The 19,323-nt window shown below is 39.0% G+C and overlaps 2 protein-coding genes across 2 annotated transcripts in view; both read right to left on the bottom strand.

Moving 5' to 3' along the window:
• niban1a (niban apoptosis regulator 1a) overlaps positions 1-1,466 on the bottom strand; it is a 29,065-nt gene extending 27,599 nt beyond the window's left edge. The window contains exon 1 of the mRNA XM_040048456.1: positions 1,287-1,466. Within this exon, the coding sequence (XP_039904390.1) occupies positions 1,287-1,341 (55 nt within the window). The 5' untranslated portion in view covers positions 1,342-1,466. The remainder of the gene's footprint in view (positions 1-1,286) is intronic.
• A 762-nt stretch (positions 1,467-2,228) lies between these two features.
• Positions 2,229-18,035, bottom strand: trmt1l (tRNA methyltransferase 1-like). Its single transcript, XM_040048541.1, has 16 exons — positions 17,924-18,035; positions 14,636-14,731; positions 14,427-14,489; positions 12,284-12,397; positions 12,007-12,071; positions 9,233-9,389; positions 7,343-7,463; positions 7,179-7,258; positions 6,775-7,027; positions 6,101-6,313; positions 5,829-6,019; positions 5,588-5,654; positions 4,507-4,670; positions 4,364-4,429; positions 3,823-3,949; positions 2,229-3,664 (listed from the first exon to the last, which is right to left on the bottom strand). The coding sequence occupies exons 1-16, from the start codon at positions 17,982-17,984 to the stop codon at positions 3,475-3,477; spliced, it is 2,028 nt and encodes a 675-aa protein (XP_039904475.1). The 5' UTR covers positions 17,985-18,035; the 3' UTR covers positions 2,229-3,474.
• Positions 18,036-19,323: the final 1,288 nt, after the last annotated feature.

The raw sequence follows: 19,323 nt of genomic DNA, 5'->3' as shown, positions 1-19,323 counted from the left end.
AGAGCATTTCCACTCTGATACTATTAAGAACGGCAACAAAAATAAACACAGACTTCCCCAGCTGAACCCATTTTACAGCTGAGTACTGCAAACTGGTATCAGGTCCAAAATCAGTCCAAATTTTGTCACAGCATGGTGTCTTCTGGTATGCCTGTTAATCAGGAAATAGAGTGGGGCTGATTTAATAGCCGACTCCCCACATTGCATGTTGAAGTGGGCAAGAAAAGTCCAACTTGCCCTGAGTGTATTCATTTAAGTGTGTGTGAGACAAGGCACTTACTCATGGAATAAAGGGCTGTATGAATGTGTGTGTGACTAAGCGAACAAAGCTATTCTAAAAAGCACTCTGAAACTGCTCAGTTGGCTTTGAAAAGCACTATAAGTACCAGTCCCTCTGAAATAAACCATATTTGTGGTTAAAAAACTTGAATTATGAAGCTCAGATTCGCTTTAATAATAATAAAAAAAACCTCCCTACAGCAGCCTGTATGATGAAGAAAGCATGAGGGGAAAATGCTGCATGAAGGATTGCCTTCAAATCAGATTTCACTATTTATGCAACACACGGGAAGCACAGCTGCGGTGAATCCTGGAACACTAACATCACCACATGTGCACCTGTCTGCTGTGCACTCATACACACAATAAAAGACAGGTAACATTAGTCCACACCCCTGGACACGCCCAAAAGAAAGAGAGAGAAAAGAAAGAAAGTTCGATCTCTCTGATTTTCCTTTTTCCTAGCAGTACTGGAAATACTGGAGTGACCTCCATGAGCCCCCCAGACTAACCAGGCGGAAGTAATAAATGCATGAACTAATGTTTTTGCCATGAGAAATACATGTAAAGTGTCACCCCCCCCCCCCCCTCCCCCTCCAGAGAGCTTATTGGGAGAGGGACAAAATGCCTGGTTAAAGATAACCAGGCATAACCAGACGGACAGCTTTGCGAGTAGCCTGATACTCGGCTCTCTGGAAAATCGACGGGAACTGTTTCCCACTCTAACCTGACTCACATTTTCACGTAAAGAAAGCTCAAACCGGCATTACAATTCAAATTAAAATCGCGCTTCTTATATTTATGCGCAAACTAACAGCTTCAAGCGCCTCGACTCCAAACACAGTGATGTGAAACGTCGCTGTAAACCCGACAGAAACAGCCCACTCTCTTCATCGGTGCTCAATGAAACGCGCTGAGGAGTGCGCTGCGCCCTCGTTGCGTCGCTCACCCAACGCATACCAAAATTTCAACCTTAAACTTTCTCGGTTATTTAAATTTTTTTTTACCTTTAATGTACTTGGATTTGTTTTCATCCAACAGGCTGGACGCGGAACCCCCCATGATGCTTCTGACAGGAGACGATCCGCAGGTAGTGTTCTGCACTCAGGTACTTACACCGTCACATCAGTTTGCAGGGCGTGCTCTCCTCCTCCTCCTCCTGCCAGTGTGTCATTCAGTGACGCTCCGCCACTTAGGCCAGCCCCAATAGCGCCTGCGGTCTCCCTAATCATCCACCGTGACTTGTTGAATCACAGCTGTAAAAAGCTCTATTCAGTTCGGTTCATCAAACGACTAATAATGAATAAAGGAATAATATTAATGTAACTGACCCTTTGGATTCAGGAGTGCTCTATCTAGACAAGGAGACAAGAGGGTAGAATGTAAAATATTTACTTCAAACATCAAACTTAGAAAGGGACAATCTTGTGATAGATTTATAAAAATACTAGAATTTTACCAACCCAAACTGTGCTGTCCGGCAGCTTGTGCAAACAGAATTGTGATGTGAATGCAATGTGGTGCCGAACACGTATTGCTTTTGCAAGAACAGCTATATAACATCTTTTTGTTTTTTATTTGTTTATTTATGGATTTTCTATTTCAGTTATTACATGTGCTATTAACCTCTGTCTCTCTTCCACAGCGTGTCTTTTATCCTGTATTCCTTCTCTCACCCTAACCGATCGCAGCAGATGGCCCCACCTTTCCCTGAGCCTGGTTCTGCCGGAGGTTTCTTCCTGTTAAAAGGGAGTTTTTCCCTCCCACTGTCGCCAAAGTGCTTGCCCAAAGGGGGTCATATGATTGTTGGGTTTTTCCTCTGTATGTATTATTGTAGGGTCCACCTTATAATATAAAGTGCCTTTAGGCGACTGTTGTTGTGATTTGGCGCTGTACAAATAAAATTGAATTGAATAAGCTTCGGTGGAAGCACAACCATCTTGGTTGATCAAAGAAACAAATAAATCACTCACATAAGCAATGCTAGTCTCGAGTGATTGAAAAGCAGGCAATTGAACTTGACATTTGACTTCTCATCCAAGATGCTTTTCACACACAGTAGCTAGGAAGAAACTACCCACAGAGACCGAAACCCTTTTCTGTATGACACTGTAAAGCGGATTTTAAATGTTGAAAAGGTTGACATTTTAACGCTGAAATCTGCAGTGACTGAGTTACTTTTGGAGCCATGCATGGGAGGAATTGCAGTTTCTTAGTACTTCCATGGCTCTCGAGTTTGCGGTTACCGTTTTGCTGGTGACTAACAGACAAGCCCAATATTAGCATGTCCAGTGGAAAGAGCCAACCAAAACAAACTTATCCACAGAGCAACAGATTTGGAAAACGAAATCTTTTAATGTGTTTCTTTTCCCTGAATGCACTAAGGTTGTTTTCATCACTTTTTAGGCTGATAATATTTTCAGTGTCACTGTTCTATGGCTAAACGGGCTGGTTCTTATTCAGCGACTTTTTACTCTGAGCACTCAAAGCACTTTATACAACGTGCCTCATTCACACAAGCACTTTTTTCCTATGCTCTTTCTATGGAAGTGTTTTCTGTCTAACATTCACACTTTCACACACTACCTGGGTTAGTATATTGCCCAAGAATATTTGTCATGCAGACTTGAGCAGACGGGCATCAAACCACCAACCTTCTGATTAGTATGTAACCTGGTCTACCTTCTGAGCTACAGACCACACAAATATCTAATGTATATCTCATGCCTATTGCAGGTTACATTTTAAATATAGTAGTTCTTAGGTGTCTCTCTGTATATGTCACTGCTTAGTATTGACTCTGACCCTTCATTGTACATTTTGGGTAACATGTGCGCCTGTTCCACACTGGACAAAAAAAAACCCAGAACAGTTTAAAGAATGAAATTAGAGCCCAATAAAGAATTACTAAGACAGCAAGAGACGAGATTTTTATGATGCTTTTATAAAACAAGGGAAACAAAAAGGTAATAAAGAGATTTTCAGGAGAAATAAATAGAGATAAAATGAGCCATCTGTAACACGTGACTTTGTGTACAAATAGAAAAATATCTTTCCTTGGTTTATGTTTGATTAAGGTTTATTCAGAAAAACCACATGTTTTGACTGAAACTGACTGAGAATTTAGTTCAGGCGTAAAGAAGCAAAGAAATAAAGTTTCACTTCAGGTGTGGAGTAGTGAAGCCTTTTATTTGCTCACACCGTTTTCTCCATGCTCACGCTGGTCTGAGTGGCGCTAGCGTTGGTGCATGTAGGAACGCTGTACTTGGCGAGGACAGATTTAAACTGCAGCAGCGTGGCGTCGGTTCGAACCCCCGTTGGATCAAAGTGAGTCCGACTCACTCTGAAGCCAGCTTCTGTCAGGTACTGAAGGAACTTGTTCAACCTGTGCACAGAACAAAGTATTTACAGCGAGGTGCACTCTGATCCTGACTAGTGTTTGGCCTGTTTTTGTACTTTGGTCATTAGTTTTCTATTTGTTGCAAAGTCACCAAAATGTGAAAATACCTGAATTCTTGAGAGAGTTTGGTAAAGGTCACTCACTTGGGCATATTCATGCCACGAATGCTGTGGCGATGGATGCTGTAGTAGAATGGTGGGTGATCCAGAGCGGCATCAGACTTGAGCTTTTTCACAAAGTTCCCAGATTCATCTGCAATCTTCCTCTTTCCTACGGGAAAATTCAAAATTATACCTCAACAGAAAACTGGAAATGAAGTCAAAAATCTTTCATGTAACGTCATATATGTTATACTGAATACTGAATATGTCTGAAATAATGCAGTAAAGGAAATTTTTAGGACAAAACTACAATAGTTTTTTAATAGATGATGCCTGTAAAAAGTGTTAAAATTAAGACCAAGTAGTTAATTTATTCATCATGAATCTCTTTAATGCAGGAAAGGCTTGCACTGCCCTCTAGAGGACACATGCATGCTTAGAGTATGGCCGTCTGTGTACACAGTCTTTACTCCTTTCCCTTGTCTGCTGCAGGTTTTCACTCAGTTGTCCATGTGTGTGAAAATATTTCACACCAAGTAGGAGGCCTGAGTGAATAATGGAGGCTTAGAAAACTTTGACTCACCAGACTGATCAGCAGCACCCGACTCCTCTCCAGTGTTTAAGGTCTTAATGACAACGCCGCACTCCACTGCAGAAGAACAGAAGATCCTTTTAAGATTCAACCATGTCAACATCAGACCCATGTTACAGATGATAGATTGGTACCTTGGTTGGTGAGAGCAGACGGTCCGTGGACTAAAGACTTGAGGGTGTTGCACTCAGACTCATAGATCAGGGTTTTGACAAGCGGCTGGATATCATCCATGCTGTGCTTCACAGCTGCAGAAAGCATCCTTCTCAGAAAGCCTGTGTTAAATAAAGGACCAGACCTGCACATGCACACATACACAAACAGCTTGGTAAGTATTTGGACAATGACACTTTAACTCTTTGCTTGTGTACACAACTTCATAGGATTTTAAATGAAAGTCTTTAACAAAAGCATTAACTTTGTAGCACCATTTTCATTTTTCATTACCATCTGTGTGTATTATTGTAGGATCTACCTTACAATATAAACACTTTGAGGGAGCTGTTGTTGTGATATCGACGATTTTTCATAAACAGCCCCCCAGTTTCAGAGGCTCAAACATAATTGGACTGACTAACAAAGTTTTAAATATAAGGAATGTAAAATGTAAACAAAGCATCCTTCAAACTAAAGAAGAGAGGAACGATCTGGCTCGCTCAGATGGTACAGGGTTGTTGTGTTTGTGGAATTGGCAGCTTGCACATCTGAAAAGACGTGCAAGCTCAGTTTGGAAAAACATACAGGTTTTTGAGCAGCATATTCTCCCATCCAGATGATATCTTTTTCAGGGAATACCTTGCATATTTAGACTTTAGATGGGTTATTTAGTCTAATTAAGGAAGGCATTAGAGGAATAGAGAACTAGGGCCAGGATGAGCCACACAGTTTTAAAATAGTTCTTGATTGTTGGTTCTTGTGGTGATATCATGCTTTTATCTCTTTCTGGACTCTTTACAAGCTTGTTTTTATCATTAAATTATGCACCCAGTTTTTGTGGGTGTTAGATGCATCCTTCAATAACAAAATGGTTTAAAGTATCAGGATTTTGGTAAAGCATTTCTTTCACTGGCCATTAAGTAATTTAATTGCCACAAAAATGTTTTAAATTAAATGTTAGCACAAGGATAAGTGGAAGAGAATGGATGTTAACACCAAACTATTACAGCTACATGAGAACGCAGCAGTCTGTGACTGGTGTTGCTATGTGCAGTTTACCATAGAGGTCCCAGCTGCACTGCTGTTTTTCCAGGCAGACTTCCATGACAGTTGCAGGGTAATGTGTCTGAAACAAACAGGCATTAGAACACGATGATGAGGTAACTTCAGCATCTTATTAAAATTAAAATTATTTGCTACAGCTCACCAAATATGTGACAGATTCTTAAATTGCTTTAATGCTTCATGATTTAAAAGCTTGTAAATAATCCTCTACAGTATATGATTTTCAGCCACTCACCATCCACCATGTTTCCCTGTTTGAGGAACACTCTCTCCTCACACCACTGGCAGTGCATCAGTTTTCGTAACTTCTTGGCTGACTCATCAGCTTGCACAGGACCTCTGAGGACTCTCACGACCACCAGCACAAAATGCTCTAATGCCACCGCTAGCAGCACCTCAATGCCCTTGTTGCAGCGTGCTGCCGCTCTGCAGCAGATGGAAGTTAATCAGTATAAAAAGCTGATTTAATTCTGCATCACATCCCACATTAAAATAAAAACAGCCTACCTGGCGACAGTCGCCACGACCATTCGTGCTGCCAACTCCTTGTAGTATTCGGTACGTACAATGTGACAGCCATAGTGACGCAGGGTGACGTTGGGTGACTTGGCATAAAGGGAGCTCGTGTCTGTGGATGTCACAGAGATGATGCCCAGGTTTCGGACGTTTCTGAAGGCAGCATCCAAGTAGTTCACTGCCGTACCGAATGGATCTAGGTGACTGAAACATTCATGAAATAGAAAGAAGTAGAAATTTTTTAATGACATTCTGACAGAATCGGGACCTCCCATAAACCCATAACACAGACAGTATTTAGATTCATAACATGAAAACCCTACAAAGATGAAGCTATAGTCAAAGATTATATTGAAATAGGGTCATAACCACTTTGAAAGGGAACCTGTTGTTTTGAAACTGGACAAGATGAGAAATAAATGTTTCCAATTCAACTAAGAAACTAAGAGACACTTAAAACTTATGTAGTTGTTCATCACAAGTTAGACTCAACCTGAACGATCGCATTTTGACTAACTGGATCAAAATAAATGTCATGTTAAATGAAACTTGAAACTAGGGATTGAGTCTATAAACACTTCAGTTACAGTAACTGAGTAACTGAGGTTAACTTTTATGACTCAGCGTTACTAACTTGCCATGTAAAAGATACCCTGCACACTTACATGTAGTCAAAAGGTCGCAGGTGCATGATGACATTAGCATCCATTTTGACGACCTCAACAGTAGCAATGGGCACTCCTTCGACCTCATCGCTGGCCCCGTCAGACCCCCGGGGAACTCGCATGCCTCCGTCCACTCGGATGTTGTTTAGCTTGCAGTTCTCTTTGATCATTTTGACACATGTCTCACTGATATCTGTTATAGTAACTCTCACAGCATTAAGAAGATGCTTCGCCCACTGGAGGCCCATGATGCCTGAAAGGTGGCAAAGAAGAAATGTTGTGGAATTTTATTGCCGATTAGCTAATACTGCTGAGACATGATGTAAATTTACTTTCTGTGTTTTGGTTTGAACTCCTGACTAAAATGAAACTCTTCCGTGGAGTTCTGTACATTTCATACTCACCTGTGGCTCCAAAAGCATCCAGACACTCAACAGGGTTTCTCTCCTCGGCCAAAACAGCCAGCGAACAAAACACCAGCTGCCTGAAACAAAACCCCACAAATTCCACTTTAATTTCTCAACATCAGAGACATACTGGACATATTTTAACAAGAGCTCATCTCCACCTGTTGGGCTTCATCTTGCGATTGAAGTAGGTGTCACTCTTCTGCGGAGTGGTGTGGTTTGGGAGGAGCTGAACATTTGTTCCGAGTTCTTTCATGATTTCGTAGGCTTGACCTGACGGACCTGTTTGCACAATAAAGCAGACGGAGAGATCAGTTTTTTATCACTAATACCTTGTGATTTTGCAGAACAAAAACAGGACCTTTAACAGCTGTGTTGCATTTAAAACCCTGAAATTAAGCTGCAGACAGCTAAAATAAATAACAGACAATTTACATGCAAAAACAATTTGGAAAATTGACTCAATAAATAACTTTATAAGCCATTTTTAAGAATTGAAAGGTGGTCCAATGGTCCCTGTGATGGCCAAACCCATGGCCAAAGTCGGTAACTCTTGTGTATTTTCATTTCTTTATTTAAACACAATAACACACGTTGGTTTCCAATAAGTTTGTTGATTGGTTTGGATACATTTGTTCTATTTGTAAGTGCACACATTTAGTTTATTTATGCATTCATACCAGTTCATTTTGATTTTTGACTAACTATTTGTTTCTTTACTTCTTACTTGCTATGATCCAGAACCTGAGTTCATTTGAGTTTCTTTGACATTTTTTTATGAGCTCAACATTTATGACTTTTGTAAATATAATTTTTGGGGGTTAAATAAATGAAAACCCTATTTTTCTAATAATTCCTGTGACGACTCCTGCTTTTTTTCAACTCGGTCCATCACAGTCCCCACCACAGTTTGTCCAGTTTTGTAGCCAATCATAGGCCCAGCTGTCTTAAACAGTTTATTCAGTTGGCAGTTGTGATGCTGCTTCCCCAGCAGACCACAGCAAAGTACACTGTGCTCACCACAACTGATAGAAAATCTCCAGCAATGTTCAGAGTGTGGATACCTAGGAACTCATATTCCTCTACCACATCAACATTCTACGCCAAGACAGACAAAAGCTGTGTAGCAATCGCTGCTTCTCTGATCTTATTCACACTGCGAGTTGGACAAAGTCTGATGTGTTCAAAGAGTAATGCCCAAGTAGTCAGCAATCCATGAGACGGTGGACATGTTTACTGAGATTTTCTTTCTTGGAGTTGGAGCAGGATTGCACTGGAGAAATCAAAGATGAAACTTTTACTATCTAGACCGAAGTAAGCTCTCTGCAGCATCGAGATGATTGTGCCAATATAGAATTATATTTGTGTCACAAATCACAAACAATCATAATCTGAGACATTAGTTGTGTTTATTTTTGAATGGTACTCCTGGTCCATCTCTGATTGTTTCTAAAATGTTAAAATTGTGTCCATTTCACTCATACTACGACAAACACACATTTTTTTCCAACACCTCCCCCCAGATGTTTGATTGGATGGAGATCTTGGAAATCTCAAGGCCAAGACACAATCTTCATGTTGCTGAGATCTTTATTGAAGCATTTTTTTGTGATATGGCAGGAGACATGGTTTTGCTGAGAGAGGCCACAGTCACCAGAGAACATGGTTATGATGCAGGGGCTAATGTTGCTGGTGATCTCTGATAGATCACCGTCTTCCCAAAGTGCATTCTGCTTTGTTCTCTTATTCATATTATTATACTCTTATTTAATTTATCTCTTTATTTTCAAATAGCTGTACAGCACTTTGTCTGAAAGCGCTTTATAAATAAAGTTATTATTATTATTATTATTATTATTACTACAAGTAAACATGACAGCTCATGGTCAACTTCTTCAAGTGGCCCTGGGTCCAGACCTGCCATAAAACACCTTTCATTTGGGAGATTTTCTGGAAGTCATAATATAAACTTCACTTCACCTCTGAGGGGACTTTTATGATTTTTATCAATACTGCAACTGTAAACGTCAGCTTAGCTCAGTGTTTCTTACTTGGCTCTTCAAACAGGACATCTGAGGTCCCGGAGTAGCTAGCCTCAGTCTCCCCTTTGTTTACGTGGCGTTTCAAGTGGCTAATCATGTCCGTCTTCCTGGCAATGGTAACAGAGCACACTACGCAGTGGTAGTGAGCGACGTGTCTCCCAGATGCCTACAGGGAAAGAATACAAACAACAAAGTGATAAAATATAAGCCCAGATCATTCTCTCACAAGAAAAAGGAATATACAATATGCTGATAATATGAATTTAATGTTGCTGTAGTGTCCTGTATTGCCACATTCCGTATTTTCCGCACCATGAGGCGCACTTAACCCTTGTCCTCCCGATTTCCATACACCTGTGGTCCTCAGGGGTCAAAAACGACCCGACGTCATTTGAGTGTTTTTTCAAGTACAAAGTACAAATTGTCAATCAATTCAGTGTTACACCTTAGTTTTACTTAAGATTCACACATTAACACAAAACTGACCTTTCATTTTGCAATTTAGGGCCACCAGACCTTGTTTACATAAAGTATTTGTATTTATTTATATTTGTATCTGTTTTTGAGCGAATATAAACGAGACAATAAAATATTTAAATGTTTAGATTATTTTGACTATCTGACTAACCACAGAGTGCTGTATGTTAAACTTTAGTGAGAATGTTTTTTTGAATCATTTAAAATTTTCAAATGGCAGCACATAATCACACCTGTGGTCCTCAGGGGTCAAAAATGACCCCATATGGTTTGAAGTGGATTTTTCACCCACTCGCTAGCTTCCACCTAAACATGATATAGCATGTTCTGACTGAGAGATTTCTGAAAGAATTAAAAGGTACAGCTCTGCCATCACTTCCAACATAAATGAAGACAGAAAACTAAACAGCAGTGACTTTTGTAGGGTTACTGAAGTTGGACTAGCTGGTATATATTGATTTGCTACGTGATTGCTAGCGACACAGCTATGTTAGCATAACATAAACAGTGAAGCTGGAGGATGAACGCCAACTTTTTTCCACTCGATAAAAGTTAACGTGAGGGTTCCTGATGGTTAGGGACAAATGCAATCGCATGGCAGGATGCTGTAAACGGACCAAAGTTCAGTCAGGAGAACAAATGAGATAATCCATCCACAATACGAGGTTAGTCATTAATATACTGCAACAACATGGGAATAGAGCAGCTGCCAGAGAATTCAACATTAATGAATCAATGGTACAGAAGTGGAGGAAGCAAGAAGAATGAGTCGAGTAAAATTTGACTTATCTGACTGTTTTGTTTCGCTTAATGCGCCTTATGTATGAAAACAGACCCATTCATCAACAGTGTCGATGAATCAAAAACAGATACAAATATAAACCCGCCTTATGGTCCGAAAAATAGGGTACATAACCCAAAATTACTTTTTGACCTTGAAAGTAGGAGTGCAAATGTGAAAAAAAGCTGTCACATAATAACTTTGAAATAATGAGTATTTGCTTGTTTTGCAGTGCCTTTCAGCTGTGGAGGGCAAAACGTACAAAAATAAAATACATGAATAATTATCAAATACATAGATTTTTTTTAAATGTCTGCCAATCTGTCCATCCATTTCCTTCCACTTATCCATGACTGGGTTGCATTGGCAGCAGCCTAAGCAAGGATGCAGAGACCTTCCTATCCATAGCTACCTCCTCGAGCTTATCCAGGGAACACCGAGGTATTATTTTCTCTTTGTTGGCTCCCTGTTAAATCCAGAAACTAATTTAAAATCCTTCTCCTCACATACAAGGTCTTAAATAATCAGACCCAACTTATCTTAATGACCTTATAGTATCATATCATCCCAACAGAGCAGTTTGCTCTCAGCTCCTAGTTTGGATTTGGAAGCCAGACATCCTCTCTACTTTTACAATGAGGCTTCAAACTTTCCTTTTTGATAGAGCATATAGTTAGGGCTGGATCAGGTGACCCCGAATCTTCCCTTAGCTGTGCTGCAACAGGCGAAGGCTGCTGGGGGATCCCCATGATGAGTATTTCTTCTTTCACTCACCTTTTTTGCTCACTGTGTGGTTATACACCACTCTGCATTTAATTATTATTCATCTCTGGCTCTCTTCCACAGAGTGTCTTTTGTCCTGTCCCCTCTCCCATTAGCGCCAACCGGTAGCAGCAGCTGGCCGCCCCTCCCTGAGCCTAGGTCTGCTGGAGGTTTCTTCCTGTTAAAACTTTTCCTTTTAAAAAAGTTTAAAAGTTTTTCCTTCTCACTATCACCAAGAGTTTGGTGGTCATTTGATTGTTGGGGTTTTCAACAACCACTGTATGAATAAAATTTCATTGAACTAAATACGTTAAGCATAAGGAAGGAGGCCGAGGACTAGTGAGCGTCAGAACCACTATTGAAGATGAAACAACAAAAATCTGTAAGTACAACAAGAAGATGCCCACAATTGCTCATGTGCTTAATGAGGACCTCAGGCAGCAGAAAGAGCAGCAAGAACAGGAGTCCCCTGCATCGCATGCATCACCAGCAGATAGAAAATGTGTCTCATAGAACAAAAATCCTACCAACACCTGGACAAAGCTTTGCTGACACACAGCACAGAGGCAGACTGCAATGTGCAATCTACTCTTACACACTGTAACGTTAAAGATCCATTTATTTTTTTCATTTCAGCACTTTAGCCCTGCACACTCAGGAAGTCTTAAAACTTGTTAATTGTTACCTGTTTTTATGTTTATCTTATTAGCATTTTATTGTTTACAAAAACCTAAATGATGTGTGTATGTGTTTTGTGTCTCACATGATCTCCGCTGAGGCTGGGCTTAACATTTCTGCAGGGCAGGTGACAGATGCACATCCTGTAGCCTGTTCAAAGAAACAGTTTTCACATTTTGATACAGAAGAAGATCCCTGGAGTACAAACAGTGACCACACCCTTATCCAGGACAAATTTAAACACAAAATATGATCCAGCATCAGTCACACAGAAGAAACAACTCCTTGCTGCTGCAGATTTTAGTTGAAACCAGATGACTGCTGGTTATTGTTGTATGTGTGCCGATTTGTATTGTTCCTACCTTCAAACTCTGCATACACTTTCCAGTGGAGGTTCTGCAGGTGTCGGCGGAGTTTGTGGCTGTAACAGGCCTTAAATTTCTCCTCAGGACACAGAGGACACGATTTCCGCCCAGCTTTTGAGCGAAAAAGGCAAAAATCAGCACAACACTAATCAACTGCTTTATTGATTAAAATTCGTTGGTTGGTGTGTGACCTATTACATAACTGTATTTCAAATGTAAAAAAATAAAATAAAATAAAATACAGGACTGAATCAATATTTGCTTTGTCCATAAATGTCTGAATGGTAAAAGCTGATACATCCTGATACAACGTCTGAAACTGTGAAAATTTTCAATCATGTAAAATCTGACACATCTGATCACATTTGACAGGACTTAAAAAAATTACTGAAGTAATTATTAGAGTATCAATAATTACTGATTCATTGTCAACTAACCTCTTAAACACATACTAATTTCAACCTTGTGCATTTACTATCAGTGTGCTTTGATGTGTAATTTAACCTCAAACCGATACTATCGGCTGATATTAACTATTTGCAAGCCCTATTAGTATCAATATTTAATATGGCCAATAAATGAACATTTTAAAATTAAACACCCTTCAACCATGTGTTGCTCTTTTTCCCAGGAAATGCCACTCTGTATATTCCCAGTTGGCAACACACGATGAGCCAGCACCAGCAGAATTGAGCAAAGTGTAAATGATTAAATAAATAGCTCGACATAACTAATGTTAGGGAAATCTGTTTGTGTATCATGTGTCTGAAAGAAAAAGAAACACAGCTAACATATCACAATATTGGATTTTTGAAATGACCAAATATCAGTATAACCCTAAAAATTCTCTATCGGTCGGGATCTAGAAGTAATGGTATTTGTTACTTGCTGTTTTGTTTGTCTCTCCTGTAGTTTGTGTTTTGTCCCATCTTTACTGGTCTCCCTATATTCTTATTTTTTTCATTTTACCCTCTGACCAGGATGTGCCTGAGCCTGGTTCTGCGAGAGGTCTCTTCCTGTTATAAGAGAATGTTTCCTTCCCACTTTCCCCAGGTACTTGTTTACAAGGGATCATGAGATCATTGAGGTGCACTCTACAGAAGTGTTTTTGCCTTTTTAAACTTCACAAGAATTGTTGCACATTTGTACAGCTGTTTGTATTTTCAGTTCAATATCTGTCAATTTAAATGCCTATCGTTGTCCCTTAAAGTTCACTAAAATGTATCACCCTGCACTATAAAAACAAAGAGTGATTAACAAGTATGAAATGGATTCCTTAAGAAATTATTGTCAGATACACACTGAAGGTGAGGGATTGTTATTGTGTCATTTAGCTACTTTATTGGTATTAGCTAAATAATTACATAATCAATAAGCTAACATACAGATGAGGACAATGAAAAGCTGTTCTTTTTTAAAACGATAATATTTCATAATACTCCCACCACAGTGTTTCTATTTGACGACAGTATTCTCTGAGTGTCAGCATTCTCTATAACCAAAGAGTCTAGAGCTCTTTCATCTCATCTGACCAAAGGACATATCCGTATGTATAATCTGTCTCTAGGTTATCCTTAACATACTTCAGGCTGGCTTGAAGGCATCTCTTCTGCAGAAGTAAAGTTTTTCCCGACCTGCAACATAATGGTCCCTTCCTGTGCATAGTTGTTGTGAGTCTCCTCACTATAGTTCCCGGCTTGGCTATTATTGGTTATTCACTAGTGTCTTGGTAGTTTTACTGGAGTCTTTATACACATCTCTCACTATTCATTTTTTTATTTTTCACTTGCCTGTTCTTTACTGTGTGCCTCTCTTTGAATTTCTTCATTACTTTTCCCTCCAGTTCTTGACACTTGGAATATCTGTGATAACTTTGTATATCCATCGTTTTTTATTATTGTTTTTTCTTAAAGTATTTACTGTGTACTATAATAATAATTAATTCTAAGGAAAACTTTCTAAGGAAGTTTTGTAAGGAAAACTACTATGTTTAGAAATGCTATGTTGAAAATCTCCCGGTGGGAGGGGGGGTGGTATCAATTTTGTTCTAATATGTAATTGTTCAATAACAAATCAACAAGTCTTTAAATCTGCCCGTCTGTCACTGACTGTCTAATAAAAACTAAAGAAGTGAATTTACCACCACTGAGGTCAACCAGCATCTCAAGGCCCTCCAGTTTAGTTTGAATGGAGAGGTGTCTCTCTATTTGGAGAAAAACAGAACACTTGTTATATTATTACAACGACCAGTTAAAGTTTAGTCATTATTGCTACCTGATTCAATTCTGATGAGCACAGGAATGCAGCTGTTATGCAAATCCTAACAAAAATCGAGTTGTATTTAATTACCAGCGGTTGTGATGGAGGGTTTGGCATCATCATCTGTGGCAGTTTCACTCTTCAGTGTCTCCTCAGCAACAAATGGTCCATCGCCCCCATCCCCACCTTCAGAAATGAAGAGAGAGAAAAGAAAAATACTTCCTTAACTATTTTAAAGGAGTTCAATGGCTCAAAGTTTTAATTATTATTATTATTATTATCATCATCATCATCATCACTGGTAGTAGTAGTAGTATTATTATATTTACCTCTATGACCAACTTCTCCAAAACTAGACAACTAATACCAAATTAATCACTACAGGTCAGAGGAAAATGATGGAAATTCGATTTTATGATTTTATTCCAATAAAAATAAAAAATATTTGACATCGTTTCACAAAACCTGAGAACAATAAAGTCAAGGAGTTGCCACTGAAGTTTACTCCCCACTTAAATTTGAATGCACTTAAAGAAAAAAAAGAACAGCTCATTAAAAGAACATTTGGATTTTTCTCTACCACACACAACTGTTAAGTATGTCAGGCATAAGCATTTCAGATAAATGTCAGCAGAATACACTTTTTAAAAAAGTTACTACCAGACTTCTTTGAAGAGAAAGAAAAGCTTAACTTAAAAACAACATTAACAAGAACAAGAATAACATCACATCATGTTTCCAGACAGAGTTTCTTTAAGTTTTACCCATTTGTGCTTCATCTGGCTTTATCTGCAGTTCTGATACACGTTTAAGGAACAAGTGATCAACACGAGGCCCTCACTAATCCTCTCAGACACTTGGGTTAGGCCTTGGTGAATCTTGAGACCCTTCTCCAATGTTATCCTTTTTCCAGGTATAAATGTAGGTATACAGTTTGTCCTTCAAGTGTTCTTGTTCCATCCACTGCCAAACTTATCATTTTAGTCATTTCCATTTTTGTTTCATGGTTTAATGCCATGTGGTCCACAATTAAGTCTTCTTGCACTTCTTGTAGCCATAAATGGGTGGATCCAAACCACTATGTAGAGACTTGTCAAGACCCAAATACAGAGAACTGCAATAATGCAATCTAGAGGTGATGACGGCATGAATACGTTTTTCAATGTGTTTTGGGGGACGACAGGATTTTTGCTTTGGTAATTTCATGTAATGGCAAAAACTAGTCTCAATAATCGTGGTCAGTTGCTTGTAAAATTTAAAATAAATATTTAGAAACATTAAAGATTTCTAACAGTAGAAGAACAATAAGAAGGAAGTGGGCAAAGTGAACTCATCCATAAGGGTATTATTCTGAAGCCTTGTTTTCATTAAGGGTAAGAACATTTTGTGTTTACTGATCTTTGGCATCTTGTAGGCAGTTATATAGTAAAACTTAATTTGTTACAGAGTCAGCAAAAACAAGTCACTCACTATGTGCTCACAGCACAACAAAGACAGTGTTATTGTGGGGCTCAGTGTGAGGACTGAGCGAAATTTCAGGACAGAGCCGATGTTTTGGCACTGCAATAACAACTTGAGCCATCCACTTGAAGTGCAGATGACTCACTCGCCTGATAACGTAACTGGTTTAAATATTCTCCTCCTGAAAGTGAAACTCCATATTTCAGCCACAAAACTCCTCCTGTTCACAACTTTCAAGCACAAAACTAACACTGGGACTCTTTAAAGCCATGAGCTTTTTAACTTCAAAAGGCAGCTTAGACGTTTGTAAATATGGCCCTAAAAGTTCCTCTATCTTTAAAATTCCAACCTTTGGAACAAAGGGATATTTGTCCACAGGCTGACCTCATTCATATGACTTCCATAAATCACTGATATGAGAACACGTGTTGGCAAATGTGCATCTTGTAGTCCATCTTCTGCCCATTGTAGTTTCAATCCATCTGTCCTTAACAATGTGACACCCAGCATTACATTTTTAAGGACAATAGTGTAAGGTCATTACAATTGACAACACAAGGCTCTTGTCTTTACCCAAGTTCTTAGCAATTCTCCTAGCCACTTTTCCTTTCCTTGAAAAGAGTTACAGTCGAAATGTGGAGATTACTCTTGTTGTTTCAAGACAAACTGCCATAACTGTGATACCCTCTGAGGGTCGAGGGTAAAGCAGCTGTAATCTAATCATCTTTTTGATGTTTTCCAAAAAAAACAAAATTTTGACTTTTATCTCAAAATAGAATTACAAGTCTGAAAATAGTCTGAAATAATATTTTTTTCTTAATATGACCCTAACACTCCTTCGTAAAATGCTGCCCTGCTTTTTTTTTGTTAAATGTGAAACAGTGAATCTCAGGAAGCCAACATCTATCAGGTTAATATTAGACCAAATGATGAATGCTTACACTGGCAACATTAAAGCAAAGTTTTTCTGTCTTTAAGCATTTTTATCCAATAAAAGGTAGAAATAATGGAATTCTTTATCGTTACTGGAGTTATAGCAGAAACTGTTTTTATTGAAGGTTAAACTAAACTGTGGATGAATGCATCTGGACTCTTTGCTATCTGGGTCCATCAGTAAACTGTGTCTGATCAGTCTCTCTGCATTTCATCTTCACTTTCTCTCTCTTGCATTTTGACCTTTCAGGTTTCAGCTGAATCATTAGATCTAAAATCAAACGTAGAATTAGGATTCAAATTCATCTAATGAAAGTTCAAGCTGGCTAAATGATGAGCATGGATATTAAATTAAAATGATACATTTTGGATCTAACTCAGGATGAACTTACTCAGAGTTAGTTGACTGAACTTACTCTGATCAGCTGTTCTGGGGCAACCCGGAGTTGCCGATCATAAAGTTGACCAACTCATATTTTATTTTTAAACTAAGGTTTGCTGGACATGCTTCCTAGAATAGGGCCCTGAATTTGGGTCCACAGATGAAATGTTCACAAACATCACCAATGAAAACCAAAACCAGTTAAGCTGGAACACCGGTTAAAATAAATGAACAGTTTAAGCGGTATGAAGTGAGCGGCTCTGCGGTCCTGTAGTGCAGCTCCGTGATGAGACCAGGTTAACTGAAAACGCAACTCAAACCACATTAAAATCAGCAGCTGTTCAAGGCCAGCTGCGCTATCTCATGCAACAGGAAGCGACAGCGGAGTACTATTACCGCCTCCCTTTTTGTCGTTGATGTTGTTGACTATTAGGTCCTATGGCGGAGCTCCATGCTGAGGCCCTCGTTTAGTTCCGCAGTTATAAACTCAAACTCCCGTTAAATAGGCTGCGTAGCATTAATAATGCCTGTAGTATGATTTATGCTGCATTGTATGTTTGCAAATTTAGCGACCAAACATGCAGGCGCTACAGTTTACCCACGTTTGTTATCGACGTCCTCCTGGTGTAGCTGAGCAGCGTCCGCCTCTTTAAGCTCCGCCATTACGAACTACAGCAGCACACACAGGAAATGTTCTATTCTACGTTCTTTACGTAGGGCGCGTTGTTTTAAACGCAATTTGACATTTTACGGAAGCGCAGCGCATTCACGACAGAAGCGTGATTAATACACATTTTATAATCTAAAATGAGTTACTGTTGCAAATAAAATAATACCACACTCAGAATACCTGACAACGTGCTGAGGATAACCAGATACCTTCAGTGTCAAATTATGCAAGTAGCCTATAGAAAGTGAAGAAGAACTCTTACTGGTTCATTTCAATGATGTTGACAAAAAGAATTACAAGATCAGAACATTTGTAATTATGACATACCTAATTATAAGATAATGTCTCCAAACAGGTTTTCCGTTTTTGTTGCAATATTTTGTCATGGAATTTTATTATTAAACTGAATGTTAAAAAATGAAATGATTAATGTAATGGCTAAAGGAATGAACCACCCATCCATATGGCAAACCAGTTTTGAGACAATTCCTTGAAAAAAGAAGTAATTCCTAATTTTCCTAAGCAAACATGTGATAAGCATGTAATTACTCCACAAAGAATGTAAGCTTTTACACAATGACTGCAATGACTTATACATTGCTTTTGCATTAGGGTCACTACTGAGAACAGGAAGGCTGCGCAGAGCGTAATTAACACTACCCAAAAAATCACTGGCTGCGCTCTGCCACCCCTGCAGGCCATCGCCAGCTCCTCCTGTCTTGCATCCCACCACCTGTTTGACCCGCTACACACTGGCTGACTCCTCAGGTCAATCAGGTCCCACACTTCCACAAACAGCTTCTTCCCCTATTCAGACTGTTATTGTGGATTAAAGTTTTGGCCTGTCTTAGCAGTGCAAAGACCCAAGCATATAAGTATATATAATATATAAGTAAGCATATCAGTATCAAGGAGAAGGCGGCACTCATACCGCTTAGTAATATCATCATCATCCTTCCGGCAGACAAGGGTAGGTGCACAGTTTTGCTAAACCAGGACAGACTATCATGAGAAAACTTTGTCACTGTCATTTACTGACAAAAATACATTGCATCTGGAAAGCATTTACAGCACTGCACTTGTTGCACATTTTCTCATGTTACAGCCTTATTGCAAAATAGAGTCATTTTGTTTTTCACCTCAAAGATTCTGTACACAATGCTCCATAATTGCAAAGTGGAAAAAAATTCGCTTAAAATTCTTGTAAATTTATTGAAAACAAAAATATAATATTTACAGTATTCACAGCCTTTAACATTACACTAAAAAACGAGCTTTGATACATCCTGTTTCCAGTAATCATCTATCAGATGTTTCTACAGTTTGGTTGGA

The sequence above is a fragment of the Simochromis diagramma genome, unplaced genomic scaffold (assembly GCF_900408965.1).
Source record: "Simochromis diagramma unplaced genomic scaffold, fSimDia1.1 OVJJ01000557.1, whole genome shotgun sequence".
Lineage (NCBI taxonomy): Eukaryota > Metazoa > Chordata > Actinopteri > Cichliformes > Cichlidae > Simochromis > Simochromis diagramma.
Note: the sequence above shows the minus strand (reverse complement) of the source record. Positions and strands in the feature narration are given on the sequence as shown.

Excerpts from the sequence above, each read along its gene's own strand:
- trmt1l (XM_040048541.1), bottom strand. The coding sequence starts at position 17,984 with ATGGCGGAGCTTAAAGAGGCGGACGCTGCTCAGCTACACCAGGAGGAC. Across the intron at positions 14,490-14,635 it reads ACCCTCCATCACAACCGCTG|AGAGACACCTCTCCATTCAA; the intron begins GTAATTAAATAC and ends TTCTCCAAATAG. Across the intron at positions 12,072-12,283 it reads AGTGTATGCAGAGTTTGAAG|GCTACAGGATGTGCATCTGT; the intron begins GTAGGAACAATA and ends TTCTTTGAACAG.